General features: G+C 46.4%; 1 protein-coding gene across 1 annotated transcript in view; it reads right to left on the minus strand.

The window, feature by feature from the left end:
- LOC147603158 (putative enoyl-CoA hydratase 2, mitochondrial) overlaps positions 1-26,062 on the minus strand; it is a 79,570-nt gene that overhangs the window by 42,650 nt on the left and 10,858 nt on the right. The window contains exons 2-4 of the mRNA XM_086797398.1: positions 19,342-19,511; positions 19,156-19,230; positions 18,933-19,023 (exon numbers count right to left, since the gene is read on the minus strand). Of these exons, the coding sequence (XP_086653524.1) occupies positions 18,933-19,023; positions 19,156-19,230; positions 19,342-19,511 (336 nt within the window). The remainder of the gene's footprint in view (positions 1-18,932; positions 19,024-19,155; positions 19,231-19,341; positions 19,512-26,062) is intronic.

Genomic DNA, 26,062 nt, shown 5'->3' on the forward strand with positions numbered 1-26,062 from the left:
ATAAATTGGAGCCCTCTCTCTTCATTAATGGCGGCTCTCTTGCTGCACACTAGCCTCTACCACCGTTGAAGGTTGCCCTAATGATGGCTACTCTCTTTCTCCCTCTCTTGAAGGCTGCCCATGAAGAATACCGGCTGTTGGGGACTGTTTTGGAGGCTTCCATCGCGAAGAAATACTGAAGGCAAGGGTATTTAATCATTTATTATGATTTCTAGCCATTGTACTTGTTGCACCAGCATTTGTACTTGCTGTACTTGCTGTACCAGCCATCGTACCGGCTGTACCAACCACTGTACCTGCTGTACCAGCCATCGTACCGACTGTACCAGCCACTGTACCTATTGTACTAGTCATTGTACCTACTGTACCGGCTGAATGGAGAGTTGTACTTGCTGTACCAGCTCTATTGCATGAAGACCCGTGGTTTTTGGGGAAGAATCAGTACCCACACGGAGGTATATGGATTATATTGTTGGCTCGGCATTTCTACAGCCTATCTTCCGGCTTGGTTGCCTCGTGTTGGGTTGTGTTATGGCATTTGTATATGGATAATCCGGCATCTCCCGTGGGGAGAGTAAGGCCCTCAAAGCTTGTACATGATATTATTCTCCTTGGGTAATAAAATACTCCAAGGGGGGGGGGGGGGGGGTCGGCCCATTCCGGCCTCTATGCGGTGTCACACGTGCAAGCTCCATTTTCAGCATTTGTGGATGTTTTGTCCAGCTTTATGTTTTATGCAAAGTGATGATGGATATGTGTTAAGGCTGTGGCCATGTTTAAATGTTTTAATATGCATTGATGGTATCAACAAGTGTGTAAAAGGCCCTAGTTCCCCGGGCACCCGCCGCGAGTTTCATTGGTATCAGAGCATAGACTTCCTTGGAAGCGGAGGCTTCCTTCTATCAATAAGGAAGAGAAAAGATCTCAAGTGGGGACCACACTTACCATCATTGCTATTAAGCATGGCCAGCCACTTCAGAGCCTATGAAGCAAGAGCATGAGCAATAGATAGCTTGGTCTAAGGATTTATGAATTCACAAAATTTATCTTGGAAGTATGGAGTTGGCTTTATGTGCACACATTTAGCACTCTTACCATATGAATATTGTGGATTATATTATCAAGCTTAGAGGCAAGCTATATGGAGATATATCTCAGGATATCTGAAGGATATGGTCACGAGATATTTCTTTTGGCTTCATGACCAACCTGGCAAAGAAACGCTAAGTATACTTTGAGTTTACAAAGTTAGTGCTTTTGCTATGAAGTGTTTTTGATGTTCACTAACCCTTGTATAGCTATGCAAGGAGAAAGGTGTTGTTGTTTGCCTTGAGATGGTTTCAGGGAAACACTGTTTATGGCTCCCTTTAATGGGATGAATTCTTTTCATGGCTCCTTTTATTGGGATGGATTATATCTATGGAGATTTCTTTCTTGGACGAGATTTATATGGATATTGGGCTTCACAAGCAATTTCTATGGACGAATCTGTCCGAGTTTATAGAGAAGAAATCTTTGGTTATCTCATGGATATGATGCTTTTATGGATAAAGTCCACCTCTACTCCAAGGTGTGTGGTTAGTACGGAGTATGTGGTAAGACTTATGGTATACAAGGATTATGGTATTCAGGTCTATGGATTCCTGGACTTCTTTTCTAGGAATTTGGATCCATCCTCAAGTTTATGGATTATTCTTTTTAGCTCCCTTTATTTGGGATGCATTGGACTTATGGAACTCATGGTTCACTTACCTTGTGTAGTGTTCTCTTGTCCTACGTGCTCTCTTGAAGATTGTTTCTACCATGTGTGGGTGGAACAATAGAGAGCAGATGGAAGGGAACATGGGCACTTCAAAGGGTAGTGACAAGCACAACATACCCTGTGTAGTGTTCTCTTGTCCTACGTGCTCTCTTGAAGATTGTTTCTACCATGTGTGGGTGGAACAATAGAGAGCAGATGGAAGGGAACATGGGCACTTGAGAGGGTAGTGTGAGTTGGTGGCCGAAATGCCTACAAACTATTGGTGGCCGAAATACCTATAAACCATGTGTAGCAGAAATGCTTATGGAACACCAGGTTATCTATGCCTGCGAGTGATTGTTTTATCTTGTTACTTGAGTCCACCTCTCATCCAAGGTGTGTGGTCAGAGTACCAACACGGAGTGCAAGTGGTAAAGTGGACATGACGGGACTTATGTCTATGCCAAGGGTCATGTGGACCGATGTCTTGTTGGCAGGAGACTTATTTTGTCTCGCCCATTTACTTGGGACATGGATTATGATATCTAGACTTATGGGACTGATTTATCTCGCCCATTTACTTGGGACATGGATTATGATATCTGGACTTATCGGACTGTTTTGTCTCGCCCATTTACTTAGGACATGGATTATGATATCTGGACTTATGGGACTGTTTTGTCTCGCCCATTTACTTGGGACATGGATTATGATATCTGGACTTATGGGACTGATTTGTCTCGCCCATTTATCTTGGGACATGGATTATGATATCTGGACTTATGGGACTGATTTGTCTCGCCCATTCACTTGGGACATCATTATGATATCTGGACTTATGGGACTGTTTTTTGTCTCGTCCATTTATCTTGGGACATGATTTTGATATTGGTATTATGGAGACTTATTTAGTCTCGCCCATTTCTTTGGGACATGGATTCTTCAGTTATATTGGATTTTTGAGACTCTCTCGTCTCGCCCAATCGATGGGACATGATTATATCTTGAATATATGGCTTGAAGCTTAAAGTTGCGGACAACTTTTAAGAAGTTGGGGAGGACGTCACCAGCCTGGACATTTCCCAGTCTGGAAGGGGTCTGGTGGACTCCAGAATGTTTAAATATTTGGAAAGTACAAGCTTTGGGAATGGGGGATTATCCTAGAATACAAAGAACCACACTCCTAAAATTTAGGAGAGTTGCTATTTTTGGCCCGACTCCGATGGAAATTCTGTTCGCGTCATTACATCTGGAATTGAGCGAATACCAAGAGTTGGCAAAGTGCCTATGACAGAATGTCTACCAGTTGGGATATTTTTAGAGGTAAAGATTATGGAAGGACCCATCTCTTAGATTGGGACATGTGGCAAGAAAGTGGACCAAAGTGAGACAAGTGGCCTGACACTTGTTAGAAAAAGGATCAAAATGAGACAAGTGGCCTCACACTTGTCACTTCAGCTATTGTGTGGCTCTCCACTTGTCATCGTAGCCTTCTCTTGCCATTTTAGCTCATGGGAGGCCCAAATCTATAAATTGGAGCCCTCTCTCTTCATTAATGGAGGCTCTCTTGCTGCACACTAGCCTCTACCACCGTTGAAGGTTGCCCTAATGATGGCTACTCTCTTTCTCTCTCTCTTGAAGGCTGCCCATGAAGAATACCGGCTGTGCTGGGGACTGTTTTGGAGGCTTCCATCACGAAGAAATACTGAAGGCAAGGGTATTTAATCATTTATTATGATTTCTAGCCATTGTACTTGTAGCACCAGCATTCCAGCCACTGTACCTGCTGTACCAGCCACTATACTTGCTGTAACAGCCATCGTACCGACTGTACCAGCCACTGTACCTATTGTACTAGTCATTGTACCTACTGTACCGACTGAATGGAGAGTTGTACTTGCTGTACCGGCTCTATTGCATGAAGACCCGTGGTTTTTGGGAAGAATCAGTACCCACACGGAGGTATATGGATTATATTGTTGGCTCGGCATTTCTACAGCCTATCTTCCGGCTTGGTTGCCTCGTGTTGGGTTGTGTTATGGCATTTGTATATCGATAATCCGGCATCTCCCGTGGGGAGAGTAAGGCCCTCAAAGCTTGTACATGATATTATTCTCCTTGGGTAATAAAATACTCCAAGGGGGGGGGGGGGGGGTCGGGCCTCTATGCGGTGTCACACGTGCAAGCTCCATTTTCAGCATTTGTGGATGTTTTGTCCAGCTTTATGTTTTATGCAAAGTGATGATGGATATGTGTTAAGGTTGTGGCCATGTTTAAATGTTTTAATATGCATTGATGATATCAACAAGTGTGTAAAAGGCCCTAGTTCCCCGGGCACCCGCCGCGAGTTTCATTTTGCATCAGATGGTGCGTTTTTGCATCAGAAGGTTTCCAAGAGTGTTTAGGGCTGAAAAAAGACCCCCAGAGCTTCCGCGTGTTACAAAAGCCCACTACATGCTCGGGGCCAACGATCTCCATGGTGGTAGCCCACTCCGCCGCAAGCACATCCGCGCTCTGCCCAGTGCCGGATGCATCATGAGATGAGATGAAGTACATCTCTCCGCGGGAATATGCAACCATGTTGTGAATACTCCTCTTGCGAGTGTCACTCCATCCATCCACAATGAGGGAGACTCCGTTCCTCTCCCATTGACGCTTTGTGTTGTCGGCCACTTGCTCTACAATGCGCTTCTCCTTCTCGAGCAATGTAGTGCGCAAGCTCTCGGATGAGGGGGGCGTATACGTTGAGCCATACTCCCCAATCTTCTTAACCATGACCTTGAAGTATTCCGACCTATTCAAGAAAGTAATTTACTAATGAGAAGGGGACTAGGATAATGAAAACATGAATGATGAATTGGCAATGATCGATTGCACTTACCTAGCCGCTTGAAAGGCAATGTGGTCGTGGAAGAAGAAGCGGGCCACCACCATATCCACCTCCTCCTTCAACTTGGGGTTCCAATTCTCCCGAAGTGTAGATTGTCATCGTGGGCCACGTAATGGTTGAGAGGCCGTGGAGATGGAGGGTGCCAGCGTCATGGATGGAGTAACATTCCGACTTGATGGTGAAGGTGATGGTGTGCATGATCCCGATCCACCACATGACTCCATTGTAGAGGCTTGAGTTGCTCTCCCCATCGTCGCGGGATCCACGGCCACTCGTGGTGTCCTTCTTGTCGCTTCGACCGCCTCGTAGATGCTAAGCTTGTCAAGAAATTCCCGTCTCTTCTCGGGCGTGACATTCGTGCAAAACCTCACCTCATGCCCACTCTCATGAAAGAGGTGGGCTCGAACTTTGTCGGTGCCACCCGTTCGCCGGTACGGGCAAAGCTTACATACCCATGGCCGAGAACCGCCTCCATGAGCGGATGGGGTGTAGTTAACCTCCCACCATGTCCATCTTGTTGTCCTTCTACGGGAAGCCCCGGCACGTGAGGAGGATGCCATGGTTGAAGATGGCTTGACTCTTGAGCCTTGAGGTGAGAGAGAGAGAGAGAGAGAGAGAGAGAAAGAAAGAAAGAAAGAAAGAAAGATTTTATTAACGTCTTCCAAAAGACCGAACTCGGCCTATGAGACAAATCGGAGTACCTGTATGGGGTATCCTCTATCATCCCAACAAAATGAAAAAGTACTGAATAAAAAAGCTGAATCTGGGTGTGCAGGGGATGGAGCTCTATTACTAGGAGAATGCAAAGCTATATGCATGGAGTATACAATCATGATATGCAACCTAGCTAGCTCCATCCTGTACCATACTGGGGGTATAAAATGGTATACATCAGTGAAGGGGGTGTCCACAGCTCCCTGAAGAACATGCCTGGGTGTGCTCTGAAGCGAGCCAGTCGCTCCGCACCCTCTCTGTGAAACTGAGCTCTGATCTCTGTCATCTCTCTCTGGTATAGGCGTGGTGTCCGAAAGCCAAGTGTCCTCTGTCTCCTGCGGGCTCTAAGTGTCTCTGCTCTCTGGAGAGTAATTCCCTGCCGTGTAGGGGCTGGGAGGGGTATGGATCTCTGAAAAAATGTAGTAATCTGTGTCTATCGCCCCCCCTCTGGAGCTGTCTGAGCCTGTAATAATGTCTCTCTGTGGCGCTGTATGTCTAGAATGTATCTCCCCAGTATGCGCTGGTCTGCTGTCTCAAAGATCTGGCGTAGGAAATGTGGCTCTCTGAATAAAATGGGATATCTCTCTCTGATGGCTGTATATGCTCTGCATCTGCATACATAATGCTCCTCACTCTCCACCTCCTCTCTGCACAATCTGCATACCCTCTCCTCTCGGGGGATCCGTGCTGCTCTGCCAGTCTCAATCTCCAATCGGTGTGATGAAACTCTGAGCTGACCAATAGCCACTCGGGAGCCGTGTGGTAAAAAGCCCTCCATGTATCTAGGCCTCTCTATAAATCCATCATCAGTGATACTCATGAAGTGATCTCTGTAGTATAGCATCTTCGGTGGAAGAGGCTGTGTAGGCGATATCCATGTCTCTCGTGTATAGAGCTGCCATAGATCCTGTCTCAATACTCTGTTCCTCTCACTATGAGAGAGACGGATATGTGGTGCATCCCTGTCATACTGGAATGGTGGTAGATGATCCATGTCTAGGCCATGCTGTGAGAACCAATGTGTGACCTGTGCATACCTTGATCCTCTGTCTCCTGCCTCAGCCAACTGTCTAGATGCCTGAAAAGCTCTGTATGATAATCTGTCCTGTGGCATCTCTCTAAATCTGTCTAGCAGGCATATAGTCTGAAATATGGCCTCTACCATCATAGGAGGCGTAGCAAACTCTGCTCGGATAATGTCATGAGGTACTGACGGTTTGCTGCGTATCATGCGTGCCATCATGAGGGCCTGTGGTCTCTCTATCTGTGTCCACCAATGGGTAGCAAGGCCTGGCGCCCATACTGCTGCTCCATACATCAATGCCGGTGTGACTAATGTGTCAAATAGCCACCCCTTCGTCCGGGGCTCCTGAAAATGCGCCTGGTGGCACTGTCTCTCTAGCATAGCCAATGCTGCATATCCCCGTGTCAATCTAGCTCTGGCTGCTGAACCCATGGTAAAGCGTGTGGCTGCTGCAGAGAAGGTAACCCCTAGGTACACGTATGATGTCACCACCTCCACCTGGCATCCGGCGAGAGTGAATGTCAGCTGACTCCTGCCCTGTCTCGATGTATGAAAGACCATAACCTTGGTTTTCCCAAGGTTCACAGTAAGACCCCTCTGTGTGCAGAAATCATGGAGTGCATGTAGATGCTGCTGTAGACCACCTGGGGACTCAGACACTAATACAATATCATCAGCATAGAGCATAATATGTACTGAGGTACCTGCTAAATCAACTCCATCTCCGCCTCCCCGTGTAATGAAGTCAGCCACCTCATCAATGTATAACCCAAATAGCGTGGGGGAAAGTGGGCATCCTTGCTTCACACCAATGGTGCTAGCAATAGTCTCGGACATACCTCCTGGACATCTGACTCGCCCAAAAACCTGCTCATATAATGCATAGATGCCCCATGTCATATCTGCTGGTATGCCAAGAGACTGCAGGCGCTGAAAGAGCCTCTCTCGTGGTACTGTGTCAAATGCCTTGCGGAAATCCACAAAGCAGCAATAGAGCTTTCTCTTCCTCACTCTGGCCTGATCAATCATACATCTCAAAGTGAATACATGGTCAGTGGTAGAGAAAGCTCTCCTGAAGCCTGCCTGCCCTGATGAGCGTAAACCTGCTCGCTCAGCATATAAGCTAAGCTCCTGCTCCAGCACTGCACCATAGAGTTTGGCCAGCACGTGGCCAACCATAACCGTCCTGTAGTTGCTCGGATCGAGCATATCCCCTGTTTTGTGAATCGGCACAATGGTGTGCATCGTCCACTCCGCAGGCAAACCCTCTGCTAGTGCCCTGTTAAACAGGTGTGCAAGAAAAGGAGCTAAAGAATCTACTGCATATATGAGATGCTCACCCTGCAGGCCCATATGGTCGGCGGCCCGTCCATGCTGTAGGCGGCAGATAGCTTCCTGTACCATCGAGTGGGTAAAGAAGCTAGCTGTGGTAGGTCGAGGCTCCTGTGGCTGAGGTATAGGTGGCTGCTGTGGGGCATGGTATAGACCCTCTGCATATGTGTGCCATGTCTGTGGGTCTGCAATAGGTGTCGGGGTCCGGGGCTCTCTAAAGTGCCGCCATGAGACAGGGCTATCTCTACTCATGAAGAAATGAAAGATCTCTAGCTCCTGCATCTCTGCGAAGGCCCGCCTTTTGCGGCGAGTAAGTCTCCTCATCTCTCTCCTCGACTCCTGCTCTGTGATGGCTCCCAAAGCTCTCTGTATGCGGAGTCGTGAGTATAGGGCTCTGCACTCGTCATAGTACCATCTGTTCTGGGGCATAGTCCCAGGTCTCGCAGGCTCTCCTGAGTGTACACGATGTGGGAAGCTCTGTAATGCAGCCGTGTGTAGGAGTGATGCGAGCTGGGCTGTAATGGTATCCATAGATGCCAGGGGATCCATGAGTAGGAGCCCATCCTCTACTCTGCCAGTGTATATGTCTGCCATGTCATGTGTGAAGTAGATGGTAGTGTGTGGCGTCGGTATGTGGGGGACTGGTGATACTGGTGATCCGGCTAGTGAAAATGCCAAGTATGTATGATCTGCCCCAATAGGACGAGGTGGAATGGAGAATGAGGTGACAAGCTGTGATGCCTCCAAAGACCCCATAATGTAGTCTACCACCGTGCCTCCGGTCCGTGTATGACCCCCATGTGGGAAGCATGTCAGCCCTCCTGATCCCGGCCACTGTAGCATCCCGTTATAAATAACGAGACGATGCCTGGCTCCCAACTCTAGTAAGTGGTCCCCATAATGTCCTCTATCTGGTCCAGTGTCCTCTGATGCCCGACTAGCCCCTATCTCCTCTGGATCCACAGGGTGGAGGATCTCCATGTCATCATAGTCATACACCTCACACTGTCTGCTCTGTGTGTGGGCATTGAAGTCGCCCGTAAGAAATACTTCCCCTAGTGTAGAATAATGCATAATCTCCTCTGACAGACGAGTGTATGGCGAGGCTCCTATCTCCTCCTCCTGTGGCATGTCCTCTGTAATGACATAGGAGGATCCTGATGGAGAAAAGTAACATAGAGCTATGTATATAACCATGTCCTGTGAGAGCTGTAAGCTAATCCACATGTATCTGGCCTCTGGATCCTAGAGAGAGAGGCCTAGAGCCTAGAGGCTTGGAAGTTGGAAGACTCAAGACTCAAGAGGCTTGAGGGAGAGAGAGAGAGAGAGAGAGAGAGAGAGAGAGTCTAGATAGTAGGGCGGCGGCCCGCGGGCCTTGTGTGAGAGGCTTGGAACTTGGAAGTTGGAAGCTAGAAGAAGCTTGAAAAGTTGAAAGCTTGAGAGTTGTGTGTGCTTGTAGCCTTGTAGAGGCTTGTTCTTATATAGATAGGCAAGAGAGAGAGACAAGCCTCAAGGGCAAGAGAGAGAGAGAGGGCCAAGCCTCAAAGGCTCAAGGGCCAAGGCCCAAGCAAGCGGCGGCTGAAAACGGCTGGAAACGCGACTGCAACGGCTATAAACGGCGGGCGCAACGGCAGAAAAACACGCAAAACTCCATCCCCTCCTGTGTAAAAGAGTCCTAGATCCTTCGTACTCTGCAGATACCGCAAGATCCGCAATCCTGCGTCCCAATGAGACTTGAATGGCGTCTGCATAAAAGAGCTCAACAGCCCCACGGAGAAGCTCAAGTCCAATCTGAGTTCAGCAACCAGATCAATGAACCAACCAACTTCCGGTACTGCAAGGCATCAACTGGCTCACAAGGATCAGTAACAGTTAACTTTGTGTTTGGGTCCATCGGCGAAGTAATAGGCTTGCAGTTCTCCATCTCAGGCCTCAAGCAACTCATGAACATACCGCTGCTGAGAGACAAAAAACCCCCTCTAGGTCTGCCAGATCTCCAATCGCAAAAAGAAGTGGAGTAAGCCTAAGTCAATCATCTCAAACTCCTTTGACAAGGCAGCCTTCATCACACCAATGTGCTCCACATGACCGCCGGTGAGAATGAGATCATCCACATAAAGGATGATTATCATAACCATGCCGTGTTCCCGAAAGAGATACAGGTTAGGATCTGCAACCGATCTCTGAAATCCAGTCCGAATAAAGAAGGAATCAATCTTCTGATTCCAAGCCCTGGGAGCCTGCTTAAGACCATACAAGGCCTTACGTTACCTGTAAACCATCCCTTCTGATCCTGGAACAACAAAGCCTGGAGGTTGCTCAACATACACCTCCTCCTGCAGGTCACCATTAAGGAACACAGATTTTACATCCATTTGATACATGTGCCACCTTTGAGAAGAAGCAAGGGCAAGAACGGTCTGAATCGTGGACATCCGTGATGTCAGTGCAAAGGTACCCTCGTAGTCGATGCCTGGCCGCTGAGCATAACCTTTAGCCACAAGTCTGGCTTTGTGTTTGTCCACCAACCCATCAGACGCATATTTGGTCTTAAAGACCCATTTGACACCAATGACTGACCGTTTCGACGACCTCGGTACCAACTCCTATGTGTTGTTCTTCTCGATGGCATCAAGTTCCATCTGCATGGCTTTCCTCCAAGTATCCTGTGAAAGGACTTCCTTGACGGAAGTGGGCTCTTTGTCCCGCATAATACGAGACATCAGAGCATAGTTTACCTGAAGAAGCTCCGCTGTATTGCTTTTATCTCGGACTCTGTGTGATCTTCGAGGGCCGTCCTCTGTGGTCCACTCGGAGGGTAACTCCGTGACACCTGACTCCCGAAGGGTGTCCAACAACCACCTAGGTACTCGAACAGATCGTGGAGCCTCCTGTGGTTGCGGGGGCTCTACTCCAGCTACAGGCTCAACCTCCTATACTGACTGAGGTTGATCAACTGGAATAATGGTCTGGGAATCATCATGAGACTCCTTTGGATCTCCAAGAAGTGGCGGCTCCTCGACAGTGGATACTGGAACATGCTCGTCAAAGACCACATCCCTGCTGACAACAATCTCGTTCCTGTCTGGATCATACAATACAATCTCGTTCCTGTCTGGATCATACAATCTGTATCCCTTGGAAAGAGAATTATACCCCACAAATACAAGCTTGCGGGACTTGGAGTCAAGCTTCCCCCTCTGCTTCTTCGGAATATGTACATACGCATCACTCCCAAAAACACGAAAGTGCAAGACATCAGGTTTCCTACCAAAGTATGCCTCAAATGGAGTCATATGAGGTACTGAAGTCGTCGAAGATCGGTTGAGGGTATGGACAGCGTTGCCACAACCTCTCCCCAAAGTGGACGAGGAAGATCACAATGCTCCAGCATGGTCCTCGCCATCTCCACCACAGTCCTATTCTTGCGTTCTACAACTCCATTCTCCGAAGGCAATCCTGTATTGGCCAGTTCCCTCTTGATGCCATGATCTACACAAAATCTGAGAAATACAGTCGAGGAGAATTCACCTCCTTTGTCAGCCTTGAGAATCTTTACCTGAAATCCAGACTCTTTCTCCACCATCACGTGCCAATCCTTGAACCGTGCAAAAGCTTGGTCCTTCTGGGAAAGAAAGTAGACCCACGTGGATCTGGTACAATCATCAACAAGCAGCATAAAGTAGAGAGATCCTCCTAAAGATGGTGTCTGTTGAGGTCCACACAAGTCAATGTGAATCAACTCCAATGGTTTCAAAGCCCGCCTGGAAGCCTGCTTCGGAAAGAATTCCCTATGCTGCTTACCACGTATGCAAGAACTGCAACGCCCTTGCCTACTGCCAACATCTGGCAAGCTAACCACCATCTGGTCTCGGAAAGCTCGCCGAAGTGCATCCACATTTAAGTGGCCAAAACGAAAGTGCCACAAATCTCCGACCTGAGAACCAGAGTGCAGAGAGCTTGTAGATACCATTCTCCACACCGCCTTCCCAAACAACCTGGCCAATCTCACGGTCCCGTAGAGCAACTGAATGCTCCTCAAATTCCACCCGAAAACCAGTCTTGCATACTTCATGCACTGACAGAAGATGAAAACCCAGAGCAGGGACATAAAGAACACGGGAAGCATGCTTGCCCACCTTGCCGTCGGGAATAATCTCCATCCGGCCCTCACTATGTATCGGAATCGTGGAGTTGTCGCCAATAAAGATGCGACCTGACTGCCGTTTCAGATCCAAAAAGAAGTCACGGGACGAAGTCATATGCCTGGAAGCACCACTGTCAAGAATCCATTCCCGGGTATCCTTCGCGGTGAAGCCAACTGCCTCCTCGCTTGAAGACGATGAAGCATCGGAGTCCATCATCTATGAGTGCATAAATACAGGAGTCTTTGCAACTTAGGCTGAGGAATCAGCACTCTTCCCAGTCCGCTTAGGACACTTCCTCCAATAGTGGCCTTTCTCACCACAATCATTGCAGGATCTTTCGGCCTTCAGCTTCTCTCGTTCTATGTCACGCTTCTTCTTAGAAGACTTCTCCGGTGAAGCCTTCCCTTTGCCCTTGTTGTTATTCCGGCCTTTCGACCGTTGGCCAGTTAAGGCCTCCGAACCGCCGCTGTGAGGAGGGTTCGTGAAACGTTCCTCTTGGTCCAAGACCATTGGACCAAGCTCCTCCCAGGTAATGGTGCTGAGCCTGCCACTCGTAATCAACGAGGAGTAGAAAGCAGAATACTGAGCAGGCAAGTGGGACAGCAAAGTGATGGCCATGTCTTCAGATGATATCTCCTTCCCAGCCTGGAGGATTGGAGGACTTCCTGCTGAAGGGCCTGCAGCCTGAAGGACCAAGAGGGTTCGTGAAACGTTCCTCCTGGTCCAAGACCATTGGCACAAGCTCCTCCCAAGTAATGGTGCTGAGCCTGCCACTCGTAATTAACGAGGAGTAGAAAGCAAAATACTGAGCAGGCAAGTGGGCCTGGAGGACTTCCTGCTGCTGAAGGGCCTGTAGCTTGTTTATGTGTTCCCGCATCGTCGAGGACTTTGCAGGGTTCATAACCCGCATCTGCACTTCCAAGGAGATCCTCTTCATGGGTGATACCCTGTTATAAAGAGAAGCCAAGTGCTGCCATACGCCTCTGGCCAGCGTCATGTGCTTTACATGATTGATCACTTGTGGTGTGCAGTTGAGGAGAAATAAATGACCAAACCCTGGCGTTGACACGATCCCACATCTGTGCCTATGCCTCCCGGTCCTTCTTCATCGACAGTACCTCCCCATCCTCTGCCTTCGGCCGTGGAACCCCGATGACGATGAAATCAGCAAGGTCATATGACTCCAATAAAGACTCCATCTAACCTTCCAGATGCCGTAATTGTTCCCGTCCAACTGAGGGTCCACAGGGAACGTGGGGAGAGTCGGGATCTTCACGTGCTTCTCAGCCTAACAAATCTGCCATTGCGGTGATTAAACTGAAAAAGGGTGGGTGGGTGGGTGGGAAAAAAAAAACTCTAAACCTGCAAGTGGCTGTCCAGCACCTTAGCCCGCCTTACTCTTGCAATTTCTCTTCCCGAACAGTCCAAAACAGTCCACCAATCAGCAACTTAACTATCCCCCTCTTGCTCAGAAAACTCCCAAGATCTATCAAGAGCCTAGGGCTCTGATACCATGTCAAAATACACAGCGGAAATGATAACCAAACTTGGGTCCCCGAGAGCAAGTAGAGTGCAGAAAATAGACAGCACAAGAAACCCTGAGAGATAGGCGTGTAAACTCCTCTATACACAAGATCCCGTACAAAACTGAATGAGAAAATGGTGAGGAACATGGGGCCTATTTATATGCCCCATGGATGCAATCGGCCAGCGCTTGAGGGCTCTCCACGACTGCATAAAGCAAGTCGGCTAGCAGAAAATATCTCCACGACTGTACAAAACAAGTCGGCCAGCATCAAAACCTCCACGACTGCATCATAGGCAGTCAGCCAGCCACCAGGAGCACATGAGGTGCAGTCGGCCAGCACCAGGGACTCCTGCCAACATGTGGCATCCATTCGCACCATGGAAAAATGGGAAAAAATGGGGAAAAAAATACGGGGAGTGAGGAAAAATGATAAAACACCTATACAGCGTGGGCACACCCACAACAGAAGCCCTTGTGTCTGATTAAGATAGGAGATGACTTCTAACAGTTTTCCCATGAATTCTCTGGGGAAGAATGACATCCATCATCAAAGGAGTATATAAAGTTTTGGGCTTCAACTAGCAGCAGCAGGGGGTTCTCTTCCACAGAAAAAGACGAAAGTTTGCTCCAACATTGCCTCAGGAGGTTCAGAGTTTCAGGAACGACAGAGATGGTAGGTGAGGATTCCATAGACAGGTCAAGGGTGACTCAGGTTTTTCCAAGCAGTTTTAGCAGCATTTGCCATGCAGTTCCCGCAGTAGACAAGTCTTTGGCTCAAAGGATTCAACTCCTACAGTCGACCTCAATCCCGGCACAAGAAGTCAGGAGGGGGCAGTGGGTTCAAGGGAGAAGGATCACCAGAGTCGTCGAAAGGTTGCCAGGTATACCACCTAGCAACAGTTTAGCAAAGGGGAATGTCACGTGCACACCCATCAGGTGTACAAGTGGCATGGCATCATCAAGCATTAAACAGGACATCTAAGTATTAGTCAGGCATATATCAGCATAAGCATGGGGGTGTTTCAGCACCAACATCAGCACTTTAGTCATCATGAGCATATAAGGCATTCATGTGCATCAGGTCGGGGCTGTTAGCATCAATCGATAGCGCATTTGCACCAGCCGACAGCATTTTATGACCACTTGACAAGCATTTATGACATTTATGGCATTTATGGCCAGTCGTGAGCATCCAGGGGCTGGCCGACCAGCATCATTCACACATAAATAGAGGCGCATCCATTCAGTCCATCAGATATCAGCGTTTCAGCATACAGCATCTCATATCATTTCAGCATCAATTCAGCATCGCATCAGTTCCAAGCCATCCCTTCAGCGTTTCCTTCCAAGGAGACAAGGAAAAATCAGTGGGACAGCAGTTCATCCAGCATATAGGCAGCATATTCAGCGTATAAGTCATCATTCCTATCTCCTACATAGAGGGAAGCCAGCATCGCAGGGTGGACCTTAGCATTGGAGCAAGGAACAGTCCTCAGCATCAGCATTCAGCCCATCCATCTCATCCCGAGAAGGATCTTCATCTAGGACAGGATCATAGATCTATTTAGATCTCATTGTAACCCATTCATCTAATATAGCTGCATTGCATTGACACTATTTGTCTATCTCTTAAGCATCATTAAGTGCAGTTTAGTTAACCTAAGGTTGTGTTTATGACGGTCAATTCTCTCACATGTCACAGGACATAACCCAATGTCCACCGCCCAGACCTTATCCCCTTTGTCCAAAGGGAGTAACCAGCCATGTGTCCACTCTAGCTTGCTCCACAAAGCACCTGCCTCCCACCTACACTGGACAACTCACCACCTCACTCCTCCCCTCTCTAGAGATTGGCGCCTCCTTCATGAGGGCTGTTGGGCTGCATTTTCTGCACTTTTCTTCTTCCCAACTCCATTTCCAAGCTTGCTAAGGTGTTTCTCAAGCTTCCAAGAGTGTTTCCGGATGCTAATCACTCTCCTACACACTCCCAATGACTAAAATTCAGCAAAACCGCTCTCTTTATTGCTGTAATTTCTGGTCTTTTTGCTGAAAACCCTAATTTCAGCCCTCCTTTCTCAAGTTGAACCATAGGGGAAGCTTTCCCAAGGTTCCCTTCATCCTCTTGAAGACTTTTGTGGCGAAGTAATGTGACAAATTGAAGATCTCATCACTCCAAGGACTTCCATCACGAAGACTTCCGCTGTCATCGACTCTACTTGCAATTGGTAAGCTTTAATGCTTAAATATGGAAGCAAGTAGAAGGAGGGAGGAACCGGATTACAAGATCACATACCCTGTGTAGTGTTCTCCTGTCCTACGTACTCTCTTGGAGATTGTTGCTACCATGTGTTGGTGGAACAATAGAGAGCAGATGGTAGGGAAGATGGGCACTTGAGAGGGTAGTGTGGATTGCAAGTCTACATCGACAACCACTTGTTTACAATACTGTATTCATATGCATTGGTATGGAAATCTGGTCAGAAATGCCCATGACACTATGTACTTGATTCACCCAAGATCAATCTACTTTATTTGAGAGAGGGGTCGGCCATTCCGGCTCATTGTATGTCTCTTGTCAATTCAACAAATTACTTCTTGTATTTGGGCAAGTGTCCATTAAATCTTAGTGTATTTAAGTGTATTGATTAGCATTGTGTTCAACCAAGTTACAACATCCAAGGCATGTGCAAGCCTTGGCTTGCAAAGCTTGCACATTTGCTTAAAAAGTTGTGGGTAGAAACTTCTTGTTGAGCGTAACCTTGAAGTCAGTCCACGTCTTTGGCTGAGTTCCTTCTTGTACCACCTTTAGCCACCAATGCAAGGCGGCATTCTTCTAGTGAATGCGAACCATGCGAAGCTTGGACTTTTTGGAGAAGTCCTCTCCTTCAAAAGTGGAATCAAATTTCTTAATAAAAGATAAAGCTTTTTGTGTATCCCGCTTACCATAGAAAGCATCAAACTTAACACTCCTCTCTTCCGACTTGAAGTCCACTTTGCTAGTTGTTGTAGGCTCCTTTGCCTTCCTTTCTCTTGCTCATCCCAAAGAGGTTGCATCCAAGAGAGCAGGCCTAGGAGTAGCCTAGCCTCCTCGTCTCCTTTGCAGGAAGCAAACCTGGTGGCTCTAGATCCTTTCACAAACGGCAATTCCTTTGGCATGCAGATAGGCTTTGGCAGCTTTAACTCCTTCGGCTTAGGTGGCTCTATCCTTTGATGAAATCTTCAAACATTTGAGCCCTTCTTTTGTCTTGTTCCCTTTTGGCTCTCCACGCAAGAAATTCTTCATCCCTGAGCAAATGCCTGAATTGCTGAAAATCATTGTACTGTTCTGACGCCATGGTCGTGGTCTGGATCGACAACCCTAGTTGCCATCATAGTTGTTCCCATCTTGAAGTCCTGGATCGGCCTCATAATTATTCCCTTCATTAGGCCCTTGGTTGCCCTCTACTCTCGACATGGTTATGTCACCCCAAGAAAGATTTCTCGAGAGAAATCCTGCTCTAATACCACTATAAGCCCAGCGGGGTGTACTATGACAGATTCCACCACGTATCCAAAAGTAGAGAAGATAGAGAAAGGGAAAGAGTAGGGTTTATAGAACTTTGCACAGGACACACACTGAGCGGGGAATAGGCCTTGCCCCCTTTCAAGAATTTATTCAGGAACAATCCATGAGCTCGCAAGCCAGGATCAATACATCAATAAATACAAAAGCAAACAAATATGCTAATGTAGAAACCGTCGTCGTAGTCAATATCGAGGCACGAGATCCCGTTGCCGAGCACACCACAGGCATGGCCCACAAGATCTCTCATTGAGCTAGTACTAAATTCAACGTACCCCAAGCTTGTAAACAAGGTACACAAGTGACAAGTGTAGATGATGAAGCTTATGATGTTCAGCTATAGATTTATCGCCCAAACTACAGTAGAAACAGCCCGTATAGAGGCATATGGACCAGATCAGGTCCACGTGGCAGCACGACAGCCACCACATGGCGTAGAACAGTAGGTGGCAGCAATTGTATGGTGCAGACAGCAGCAGCAGCAGCAATCGTACGGCGATGAGCAACAGTACAACAGCAGTCGTACGGCGCAAATCAACAGGCGGCGATAAATCAACCAACGCACAGTTTAGGCGACGACAGATCAGGCGGTTGATGACGTGGCACAAACAGTCATCGACATTCTGATTAGCTGCAGGCGACGGTGATAAGCTCCATTAGTTGATGATGATGATCAAGAGAGGTTCATGCTTTATACCCGCGAGCGGGGGGCGCGCGGGGGGGGGGGGGGGGGGGTCTTGCTTTTTGCCCAAAAGCTAACCATGCTTTTGTTTTTCTTTTTGCTTTGCTTTTGTTTTACTTTAAGCTTTGTTTTTCTCTTTTTCACTTTTTACAATAAAATATTATTCAAACAAGACTAGCTTATCCCAAGTGCTTTGTGCTTTGCTTTTCCAGCTTTAGGGCCTTGCTTTTTGATCCTAGAGTTGCTTTTTGAAAAAACAGCTTTTGCTTTTCGGTCTTGCTCAATCCCTCTTGCCAATGATGCTCCTGGCTCGCGGTCAACTCAGTTTGACTTTTTGTTTTTCTCTGCTTTTCGACCAAAACTAGTGCTTTTCCATGTGCAAACCTTATGGTCCATGTCCCATGCCTTCTTCCACTAGTCCAATGTCCTAGCAAGGGTTCCATCATGTGAATAGTGCTAGGAAGGCCAAATAGTTACAAATACCAACGTCGGACAACCAATAAACGGGTTGATGACTCTGACCTGTGATATATAGACTAATCATTAGCAAGTCTTGCTGCTCCGAATGATTCCTTGCCGGGACAGCTTGCCCATTCCAATCTCCAGAACATCTTTTGTCCTGCAATTGGCCCTTTGCTTCTATCCTCTCTGAAGTGGAATCATGTTATCTTGATCTTTGATGCTCCTACCAATGCCTATAGAACCTATTCCCTGAGTTGAGAGTCAGATGCAGCTCGGCCAGCCTTTTGCAAGACTTAAAGAAGTGTCATAGAAGTCACATAACATGTTCAAAAAAGGTTAAAAAGGTCCCCAATTCTTGGCCCCTAGTTTTCGTTGCCTAGTTTAAGGCTGTTTCTGTTGCATAGACATAATTTATTTTCATCTCAGTTTTCGTCACTTCTGTTTCCATTTCCGTTTCATGCAACTATGCTGCCCACGCTGTTGTCTATCCCTTCCCAAGCAAACAATCTCCTACTCAACTAGTTTGCTTGATATCCGACAGCCAACATGTGGCCTAATAAGTTACCAAAACATGTGTACACACCTCAACTCCAAATGGGTTACAAAACTCTATAGGGCTCATGCACGGGTTACAAAACTCTATAGGGCTCACGCATGGAAGACTACTTGGACCTACCCTGATGTCAACTGGCCTAACATGTCCATTCACAATGGAGCACACTAGACATCACTAACCCAAAACCGGTTTATAATGATTATTAGTATGCCACGTGGTACCCAAAAGCCAGGTGCACTTGAAATTTTTCCAAGGAAAAAAGAAACAAAGTTCTTAGGAGAAGTTGCGCGCACCACATATGCGCAAATCACAAGCCAAAGCCAGCTCCAATCCACCTCCTAATGCTGCTCCCTCAATAACAGCTATGGTGGGTATGCTAAGTGCCTGTGTTACAGCCATAAAATTCAGTTGGAGACCATAAACCACCAAAGAATTAAAACATAAAGCATTCCAGAAAGGAACCATTACTTAGTACAGATAAGATTGCATCCAAATTCTTCACTAGAACTAACCTACCTCTAGATATGAAAAGGTGGATCGAATTGTATGTGAATATCTTCGCAGTTCGAATACTTCCATTTGTCGTCTTTCCTGGGCAAATGTAATGTAGTCATTATGCAAAGGGGAAAAAAAAAGCAAGTTTGCTAGAGATGAACACAGGTTCTGGCAGCACCACAAACATGCAACACACCAAGCAAGTACCTTAAGATCAGCCCCGGCACAAAAGATACCAGGAACACCACTACGAAGTATCATAACCCGTGCTGAAGGGTCATGATGAACAGATTCGAAAACCTGACGAAACTGTTCTAGCATTGCCGTTCCAATAGCATTCTTTCTCTCTGGCCTGTTGACCACAACGTCTATCATTCCTGCCAAGAACAATAATCTGTAATGAAGCCTTCATTTCAAAATAGCAATAAGGCCCCTCCATGAGGCTGTTCTTGGTTTTAGTGAGAAAGGAGTACAGTAGGTGTTTAAACAAGTCAAGCAGATATGTAATGTAGCAGAATTTCGCTGTCATCTCTGTTCTCTCACTAAAAAGAGCAAACCTTACAGTGATTGGCATGCAACCATCGTCAAAGGGTAGAATTCATTGAGAACTTCATAATGATACCCAAATGTGTCTTGTAAGCATACATAGTACAACATGTCATCGCGCCCAATTAGCTTAACATGATCACTTCTATAGTCAGCATGTCATTTCATCATTCCATGTAGCACTACATCACAAGAAAGGCTTGTGTCCCCTTGTATTTCAGTTCTAGTTCTCAATCAAAGAAGTCTTTACTCGTGTGTCCAATCAACTCTTAATCTTGCATTGGATTTATTTTGTCACAAGTGTTACATGCACTGAGGTTGATCGTGGTAACGCACAACAAAGCCTTCTTCAAACCTTTACTTTGGTGAGATCTTTGGCATCCATTCATTGAGTAGGGTGAGAGAAGAGAAAGTAGACGACACAGTATTGAGTCTCGAATACCACTGAAGCACACACAACCCCCCCCCCCCCCCTCGGTAGGGCGAGATCTTTGGCATTCACTGAGTAGGGCGAGAGAAGAGAAAGTAGACGACAGAGTATTGGGTCTCGAATACCACTGAAGCACACCCCCCCCTCCCGCGCGGTGGGCCCAGTAGGAGTATTTGCTTATATTACTTCTTTGAAGGACTGTTGTACAATGCTTTAGAACAAAATCTATGACTGCCCAATGCAAGGACGAGGAAGACCGTGCGTCGACTCAGAATCCACCAATCCAAGCCTCAAGGCACTGTAGAAGACTTTTCTAGGCCACTTATGCAAGTCTAGGATAGCCGTAGAATTGCACAGCCACTTATGTAAGTCCAGGATAGCTGCAGGATTGCACATTCGCTGGCTGAATGCTGAAGAGGAGCTTCAGGGTTTTGCCTTGGAGAGGATGGAGATTGATTTCTGACTTGATGACTGAAATCTGCTTGATGATTTGGTTGATGATGAATGATGTTGTCCTGAATGTTGTCCTAACTGCTTTCCTTATTAGGGATTATGTTGTTCATGCTGCAAATTAGGCCATGACACCGGTGTGCACGTGACATCCCCTCCTACTAAACTTGATGACGGGGTGAGCACTCTGTCATCCTTCCTCCCTAGACTACTGACTTCTAACTTTGACCTTCTACTTTAACTTTGACTCTGACTTAACAGTTTTGGCTATCCCTTTCCCTTTACACAACAGAAGGTCACCTGCCGGAACTCATCATGCCTGTTGATAGGCCTTTGGAACTGATCTGAGAGCTTAATGATGCATTGGTTCTGAGTAGGGTGGAGGTTGGTCCTCACGCGATGAAGGTAGGGTGGGTGTGGCTACTAGTGAAGGAATGACTGCTAGTCCAGTGTGGGAACTTTACGTAGAAGTGGAGCTGTGGGACCTGATGCTTTGATACCAATGTTGCATGCGTGGAGGTTGATCATGCTTCCACTTTGTATCATATGGCTCGGATTTGACATTCTCAGCTCATAGCTCATCTTTGTTTTCTTTTGTATCATGATGAGATTACATGGACACTATTGTATCACTTTTGGTCTCATAGACCCACTAGGTCTTTTGAAGACGTTTAATATAACTTCCTTTCTTTCTTTCTCGTCTCTCTCTATTTCTGCACGTCTCTCTCTATCTTGTGTGTTATCTTCATCGGGCGAAAGATTGTTGAATTTTGAACATTGAAGTTACCGATTCTATCCACCAAGCTTCCACATGTTACATTTCCCCGCTCTATCTTGCCCTTGGATGCAAATCCTTGGTTGAATGTTGAAAAAATGTGTCAAGTTTAGGATTTAAGTTGCATTGTGTGATTGTTTGTGAGTGATAGAGAGTAGATTTGTGTGATTAGAATAGGTTTTTGCTTCTAACTTTAACCTCTTTGGTGTTTTATGGTGCTTATTTTGTTCAATTATTTGTCTCCTAGGAGTGGTGGAAAAAAGATATGAAGCCCACAAGGCTTTGCTTGGACTTCCCCACCACCACAAAAGATATAGCCAAACTCGCTATAGTAAACATTGGAGCAAGAAGAAACCTCATGTCCTATGAAACATGGATCTCAATAGGCAAACCAGTCCTTGATCCCACAAAGACCTTAGTGCAAACTGTTTCGGGTTTGTATAATGTGTGTGAAGGTGTTGTGAAACTTAAGTTCCACATAAACTCTTATCCCATGGAAGGTGGCTTCTTTGTCATGACTGCAAGAATTACGTTGGAGAAAATCATCCTTAGAAGAGGATGGATCACTAAGCAGGACTGCAACATCGACTAGAGGACAAGGACTGCAACTCTCAAGTTTGAGCAAACACCTGTGAGTGTCCTTCTTACTAAAGGAAAACCAAAACAAATCTCCTCAGAGATCCAAAAATTGCTCAATCTATTACAAGCATGTCCGATCAAGGCTCCATAGTAGCATGAAACGTTTCGTCCGTTTCGTCGTTTCGAAGGTTTCGTTTCGTCTATTTTGGACAAAACGCAAAGGTTTCAAAATGACACTTCTTATATATACATACCAAATTTATAACATAGCCAACAAAAAGATGAAGATGCATTTTTTGGGACTAGTGGGTATGAAATTTAGCTTGAAGAGGCCAAGGCCTTAGTCGATGAGTACCAATGGCTTCATGAGTACCAATGGCTTCATGAAGCCAACCGGGTAAGGGATATAGTTTATCCCCGAAAGAGCCAACTCAGGATAGGGAATTGGACGTGCCAACCCCAATTCAAGAAGGAACAGAAGAGGAGTCCCAAGCAAGCACACTGTCCAGAATGTTTGAGGAAAATGGGTTGGAGGAGTCCATCCATTTCTTCCCTATGGAAGAATACGAGACACCTACATGGGAAGAATATGAGACACCTACATGGGAAGAACCCTCTATCTCCAAAGAACCCAGAGACATAGGAAGTGATTTTGGGAGTAGGTTTTTTGGTATTTTCAAAATTTGGGCGAGAAAAGGAGAGAGAGGAGGAAAGAAACAAGTTGGAAGGAAAGAGAGGTGAGAAGAAAAGGAGAGAAAGTTGGAAGACAAGAAAAGGAGAGAAAGAGGAGGAGGAAAGAGGAGGGGTGGACCGTGGAGAAGAAGAGAGAAAGAGGAAAAAGGAAGAGGAAGAGGAGGCGTAGAGGAGAAGAAGTGAAGGAGCGAAAAGGAGGAGTAGACGAGGAGAAGAGGCGGAGCAATAAGTTGCGGCCGAGAAGAAGTGTCGGATGCATGAAGTGGCAAATGGGCAGCAAACAAGGACGGAAACGATGGCAAAAATCGCATTTGCAAAAAAAAACCTTTCGCCCGTTTTTTGGACGACACTTTACATTTGGGCGAAACACTGTTTTGATGGGCAGGTTTCATTTTGTTTCGAAACGTTTCGTGCAAGAAACGTTTCATGCCATTTCGAGAGGGCAAAACGGGTTTTTATGTTACTATGGATCGAGCCCATAAGTTCGATTATCGGAAAAACTCCAAGCCTCACCAAAACAACCCCAACTCTTCCCAACTTTACCACTAACATGGACAAACAAGCCAAAAGCCAAACCTAAGACAAAGAAGCCTAAGCCTAAACCGAGGAAAAACAGCACAAGGAACCAAAAAATGGCCCAAGAATCACCAATCCTTGCTGCCTCGACTTCGCCACCAATGCCCAAGAATAAACATCGACACGTGGGGGTACCAAAAGTTCCAACAATTGTAACCCATGCCTCTCCAAAATCGAAGGTAAAGCAACCAAAAGGAGTGTGGATCCCAAAAGCCAATATACACCAATTAGTATTTATACGTTTGCTGGGCCCAAGACTTGATATCTTTAGCTTGTTATATTTTCGCGAGAGTTTGTACGCTCAAAAACTCACAAAGCTCTTAAACTTTATTTTGGAGTTGTCTTTTTGAAAAGCAAGCTTTAATACATGGATGAGTGGTACGACAAGCCACACTCATCCAAGGCCCGATTGAACTCAATCTTTTGTCAACGGCGATCTCTCTCTTATTTTCAAGCTTTCATGTTTATTTACTTTGGTAGAAATTTGTTTACGTAAGGTTCATGCTTTTAATTTGTTTCAAGTCTATGGTTTGCTCTATTTTTTGTATTTGAGAAAAAGGACTCTTCTTCAAGTGTCATAAAGGTCCTAACAATGGTACCAAAGCTTTGGGGACCACTCAAGGAGAAGAATTTTTGGAAAAAAAATCAAAACAAAATTTTTACGGAAGCTTTTGGAGAAAAGGAGACCATGGAAATTATTTTTTAAAATTCTTAAGACTTCAACAAATCAAAGAAATCATTTCACGGGAAGAGACAAACGGCTGCAAGGCACTGTCATTAGGTACATGTGAATTGGAAAGGTTAAGTTACATGATTTTAAGGACTTTTGGAGAAAGACAAAGGGGTTTTGGACCATTGGATAAAGCTCTTCTTCACCACCTTCAAGCTCAAAACCACCTTTCTCATCTCTTCACCTGTCCAAGATCAGAAGCCATGAATGCAGTTAGCAAGGAGAGAACTTCACTTTTCTCTTCTCAGAATCACTAAAGCTTCACAATTGCGATTCTTGGCGAGGGTGATTCTCTCTTCAACGTTTTCTTCACAAAATATATATATATATATATATTGTTTCACCGATTCGTGTTGTCTTGGTTTCTTCCTTTCATGGAGTCGCTCGAGTTTTCCTTTTGTCTTGGTCGTTCCACTACTACCGGCCATTGTCAGGTCTCCATGCAAGGCAACCAAGATCACTGTATCAACCCTCATGCAAAAAACGTGAGAGAGAAGAAGATGAACTCAAGAATAGCAAAAGCAAATCTAGCTTAGCATACCATGTTTAACCACCCAACCATTATAATATTATATATGCCAGTGACCTCGGGCATCCTAGTGTGTACCTTTCCGGCCACACACCATACTCACATGCCCCATGTGTCCTCACTGGTACCCCCATGCTACACATCACTGGGTCTTTGGCCTACAACCTTCACCCACGAACGGTACCCGTTCACACTTTTTATTATAAGCGATGATGTGCAATAGTATGCCGCCATTAGTTTTCCCACACAACGTCCATGTCCCACACATTACTGGCGTGTAAATCCCACGTAACAGTGTACGCATCGGTCACCATTTGGTCCATCTCCATTTTTGGAGCCACTTCTATGGGACTGTCACTCCATAGAGCGGCCAGATTTGTGCCATATTCACATGGGGCCAGGCCAGTGTCCCATGTGAAAGGGCTAGTTTTATGGTGTCACATGGACGGGAGCCAGATCAGTGCCACCCCTGTGCGACCAGTGCTGCATCACATGGACGGGAACCAGTTTCGTGTCACCAATGTGTGATTTGCTTCGTGTTGTATGGACGGGAGCCTGTTGGTGCCACCCGTGTATAGCCAGGATGGTGTCTTACCTATGGGACTGTCCTCCATAGGAAGACCAGGACATATTTATTTATATTTGTCGCGCCAATTTTGTGCCCGACAGGAACCTCTTGTACAAGTTTCATGAAAGGGAGATTTCATCCACTATTTGTGCACATGCATTTATGCCTGCATGCATAAATTTGTTTTTGCATGACTTGTTTGCGTGTGTCTGCCTGTTATGCCGTGCCAGTACACTGGACAGGGACGCCCCCACTGTACCGTGGAATGCTATTTGCTGACTTGGTGGTGTGGCGTGTGAACAAGTGGTAAGTACATTCATTTTCCCCTCTTTAAAAGGTGAAATCCATAAACTAGAGTAAACCTTAACTTTTTATAAGCTAATGTGTTCACACACATGTAAAGTTGGGCTGGACATTTACTTCCTAGTGTGGATGCCCATAAGTATAAATTATGTATTAAGGTATTATAACCTTTGATAAGCCTTTTTGCATGGAACATTGTTCAAAATTCCCCACGTGGTGGGTTGGTAGGCTCTCTTTCTCCATCGCCTCCTCACGGCTGCCCACGCGTGAAGATTGCTGGCTGTACCTGCCTACTATCCATCGCCTGCAGCCTACTCCATACCTGCTGCATACGCCTGTACCTGCTGTGATTGTACCTGCTGTCCATCGCCTGTACCTGCTGTCCACGCCTGTACCAGTCCTGATTGTACCTGCTGTCCACGCCTGTACCAGCTCTGGTGTACCTGCTGTCCACGGCTGTACCAGCCCCTGTGTACTTGTCCACGCCTGCTGGCTGCCCCTGGTGTACCTACTATACCTGCTGGCTGCCCCTGGAGTACCTACTGTACCTGCTGGCTGCCCTGGTGTACCTGTTGTACCTGCTGTCTGCAAGTACAGATACCTGCATAGTACCTGGCTGGTTGTACTTGCACACTTGTGAAGTACCTAAAGTGCTTGATTGTACCTGCTACATATAGTACTGGTTGTATCTGGATTGTACTCACCGTACCACGTGCTCTCATATTCTTTTTCTCATTTGAATAAATCTG

This window comes from Cibotium barometz, chromosome 65 (genome assembly GCF_041138505.1).
Source record: "Cibotium barometz isolate CiBa-2024 chromosome 65, ASM4113850v1, whole genome shotgun sequence".
NCBI lineage: Eukaryota > Viridiplantae > Streptophyta > Polypodiopsida > Cyatheales > Cibotiaceae > Cibotium > Cibotium barometz.